The sequence below is a fragment of the Euprymna scolopes genome, chromosome 45 (assembly GCF_053919585.1).
Source record: "Euprymna scolopes isolate OS-2025 chromosome 45, ASM5391958v1, whole genome shotgun sequence".
Lineage (NCBI taxonomy): Eukaryota > Metazoa > Mollusca > Cephalopoda > Sepiida > Sepiolidae > Euprymna > Euprymna scolopes.
Window position 1 is genome coordinate 53797768 of NC_136526.1, and position 3752 is coordinate 53801519.

General features: G+C 49.4%; 2 protein-coding genes across 2 annotated transcripts; both read right to left on the reverse strand.

Annotated features, from left to right (window-relative positions):
- Positions 1-313: 313 nt before the first annotated feature.
- On the reverse strand, positions 314-1993 carry LOC145269194 (uncharacterized). Its single transcript, XM_080124809.1, has one exon. It carries the CDS (start codon positions 1991-1993, stop codon positions 314-316), a length of 1680 nt encoding a protein of 559 aa, XP_079980935.1.
- A 638-nt stretch (positions 1994-2631) lies between these two features.
- On the reverse strand, positions 2632-3507 carry LOC145269195 (uncharacterized). The gene has a single exon (XM_080124810.1). The coding sequence runs from the start codon at positions 3505-3507 to the stop codon at positions 2632-2634; it is 876 nt and encodes a 291-aa protein (XP_079980936.1).
- Positions 3508-3752: the final 245 nt, after the last annotated feature.

The following is a 3752-nucleotide window of genomic DNA, read 5'->3' on the forward strand; positions in this document are numbered from 1 at the left end:
GAGAGGAGAAGCACAGTCTCTGTCACAGGTCTAAGAAACAATTTGATAGAGTCCTTTTTGCAAGCTTTTATCTCAACCTGTCAAACCAGACCATCCTTGCTAGGGATAACTCGGGTAACGATTCCCAAAGGCCATTCGTTCCTCTTAGCGTCCTTGTCCTTTATGAGGACTAAACTACCAGGCTCCAAATTTGGAACTTGTGAAGTCCATTTACTTCGAGTTTGTAGAAGGGGCAGATACTGGTTTTTCCATCGATGCCAAAACGTTTGCGCTAAGTGCTGGACGTGTCTCCATTGTCGTCTGGCTGAGTCTTTTAAGTTAAAGGTCCCAGGGGGGGGGGGGTCGGAATGGATCCCATTTTCTGGGTGAGGAGTGTGGTAGGTGTCAACAGAACAGGATCCTCTGGGTCTGAATAGACTGGGACCAGTGGCCTGTTGTTGACAATTGCAGTAACCTCAGCCATAAATGTGGTGAAAACTTCATGGGTTAGTATGGTGCTCCCGTGTTGCAACAGCATAGAATTTAGGATTTTTTTGGTTATCCCTATCATTCTCTCCCACACTCGACCCATGTGTGGTGCATGTGGAGGATTGAACAGCCATGTACAACCCTGGTCAGCAAGGTGTTGAGTCACTGCCCTGGTATTCAAGTTGGAATTGATGTTCAACTCTTTCCTAGCGCCGACGAAATTGGAGCCGTGATCCGAACGAATGATTTTTGCAGGGCCTCGAATGGCAAAGAAACGTCTGAGAGCGTTTATCAAGGCAGACGTGTCTAGCGATTCCAGGACCTCAATGTGAATCGCTCTTGTCATACACGTAAATATAGCCGCCCACCTCTTGCTGTGGGCTAAGCCTCCTCTAGTTCGTCGTGATGTGATGGGCCAAGGCCCAAACACATCAAGCCCCACATTAGTGAAGGGAGGTTCAAAGGAAAGGCGGTCCTCTGGTAGGTCGGCCATCTTTTGGATCTGCACAGGTCCCCGGAGCTTCCTGCAAATTACACAGTAGTATATAATTCTGCTTATGGATTTCTTTCCACCAACAATCCAGAAGCCGGCAGAACGAATGGCACCTTCTGTGAAGTGACGGCCTTGGTGGTACACTAGTCGATGGTGGTGTTCGATGAGCAATGTTGCCACATGATGTTTCCCAGGTACGATGAGAGGGTGCATATCGTTGTGATGAATCGAGGCTCTACGTGTGCGACCTCCGACTCTGAGAAGACCTTGGTTGTCGACGAACGGATCCAATTTGCGAAGTGCACTACTCTTGGGAAGCTCCCTGTGTTCGGATAAACAGGAGATCTCCACCGCATACGCATCTCTTTGTACCGATCGGATAATTATTTTTGTTGATTGAGATAACGCTTCTGCCGACCGGGGTGTTTTGCAGTAGTGCCAACCCACGCAATCATTTGTCCTGTTGTCCCTATGCCATGACTGGGAGATGTGGATCAAGCGGGCAATAGTGCGGGTTAAAGTCTTCCAGGTGGAGAACCTTGTGAAACGATGGGAACCAAGCGACGAAGGGGAACAGTGGGAGGTGAACGCTGTCACCACAGGGCGCACATCGGCGTCGCTATCAGGATCAACGAGATTGTAGGGTTCTGGATTATGAGGTTTGAAGGTGGGTTTGCGAAACTGGAATGAAGGACCATTAAGCCAGGCTGCGGTCGAGAGTTGGGTGGCAGGAATCGATCTGGTTCGACTGTCAGCTGGGTTTCGATTGGTAGATACATAGCTCCACTGCTTGGGTTGTGAGGACTGGCGGATGCGTCGTACACGATTGCTAACATAAACATAAAAACGGCGTTGTTCGTTGCTTATGTAGCCGAGAACGACTTTACTGTCCGTGAAGAAGAGTGTCGAATCAATCTGCATGTCCAGCTCTGAGAGAACCATGTCAGCTAATTCCACTGCTAGGACGGCTGCACATAGTTCCAGTCGAGGTATTGAAATCTCAGGATTTGGTGCCAATTTGGTTTTACCCATGATAAACCCGATCTCGCAAGTACGATCCGGGTAGGTGACTCTTAGATAGGCTACAGCTGCTATAGCCCTCGTTGACACATCGGAGAAGACGCACAATTCCTTGAATGCTGCTGCAGTTGGGGACCTTGAGGTGTATGTCCTAGGTATTTGGAGGTTGTGTAACCCCTGTAAGGAATCACGCTAAACGGTCCACAGTTGTTCCTTCTGAGGCGGTAAGGGAGTATCCCACTCAAATTTTTCAGACATCAACTCTCTTAAGATTAATTTGCCCTGGAGGATGACGGGCGCCACAAACCCAAGGGGGTCATAGAGGCTATTGATGGTGGATAGGATTCCTCTGCGAGTGTACGGCTTTTTCTCTTGGACAACACTAAAGGTGAAGCAGTCTCCTTTGGGGTCCCACTCGAGTCCCAGGCTACGTTGCACAGGCAGTGCATCCACATCGAGATTTAAGTCTTTGATGTCACTGGCGAGGTCCTCGGTAGAGAAGGCATCCAGAACCTCTTTCTTGTTGGAGGCTATTTTATGCAACCTCAAATTTGAAGCTTTCAAGACTTCATGAGTCTCCTTCAACAAGGAAATGGCATCTGTTACAGTGGGCACCGACTTCAACCCGTCGTCGACATAGAAGTCTCTGTTCACGAAACGGACAACTGCAGGGCTGCAGGTGAAGGGCTGTTGCCAAATACATGGACTTTCATTCGATATTCCACAATTTCCTTGTCGAAGTCATTATCCTTGTGCCACAAGAATCTCAGAAAGTTTCTGTGTTCTTTCTTCACGAGAAAACAGAAAAACATCTGCTCCACGTCAGCCATAAAGGCCACGGGTTCTCTTCGGAAACGGAGCAGTAATCCTATCAAGTTATTGTTCAGGTCCGGCCCGGTGAGAAGAGTGTGATTTAGTGATACTCCATAGTGTTGCGCACTGGAGTCGAAAACGACTCTTATTTTGGTAGGCTTTTTGGGATGGTAGACACCGAACATGGGCAAATACCATCTCTCTGCCTCATCATTGAGTGGCGGAGCGATCTCTGCGTGACCATTGTCGAACATTTTCTGCATAAAGAAGTGGAAGTCCTCTTGGAGTTGTGGCCTTTTCTGGAATTGACGGAAGAGTGAGTTGAGTCGATTCACTGCTTGCTGTCGGTTGTCTGGGAGACGAGGTCGGGATGGTTTAAAGGGAAGAGGCGCCATCCAGCTGCCGTTGCTGCCCTTCATCACTCCTTTGTTCATAATGTCCAAGAAGATCTCGTCTTCTATAGAGTGGGCTAGTTTCTCATCCGCCCTAGTCGACTGGAACACAGAACCACCTAGTTCCCTCTTGAAATGTGGTTCTCTTATCTGGAATGAATTGGGGCACGGCTCGAAGTTGGTTGGTCGCCCTCCTCCCTCGGTGTTTGTAAGGAAGGTGTTCACGGCGTCGGGCTTATGTGTGTGGCCAAGGCACACATCGCCCACTATCACCCAGCCTCTGGGCGTAAGGAGTGTTGCGAGGGCCAAGGAGCTGATCATGTACCTTGTGCGCATCAATAATGTCCCGACCTAGGAGCAACAAAATTGGAGCATCGGGATCCAACTCCGGAATATCCTTTGCTATGCTGGCCAAGTGTTTATGGTGACGTGCCATTTCGGGCGTTGGGATTTCCGCACGGTTGTTGGGCACCTCAGCACATTCGATGAGCGTGGGAAGCGGGAGACTGACGCGTCCGTCCATAGAGTTGATCCTGTACCCGCGGGTTCTTCTTCGAACCATCTCC

What these genes read in the sequence shown, in the direction of transcription:
- LOC145269194 (XM_080124809.1), bottom strand. Translation starts at nt 1,993, where the DNA reads ATGGGTAAAACCAAATTGGCACCAAATCCTGAGATTTCAATACCTCGA.
- LOC145269195 (XM_080124810.1), bottom strand. Translation starts at nt 3,507, where the DNA reads ATGATCAGCTCCTTGGCCCTCGCAACACTCCTTACGCCCAGAGGCTGG.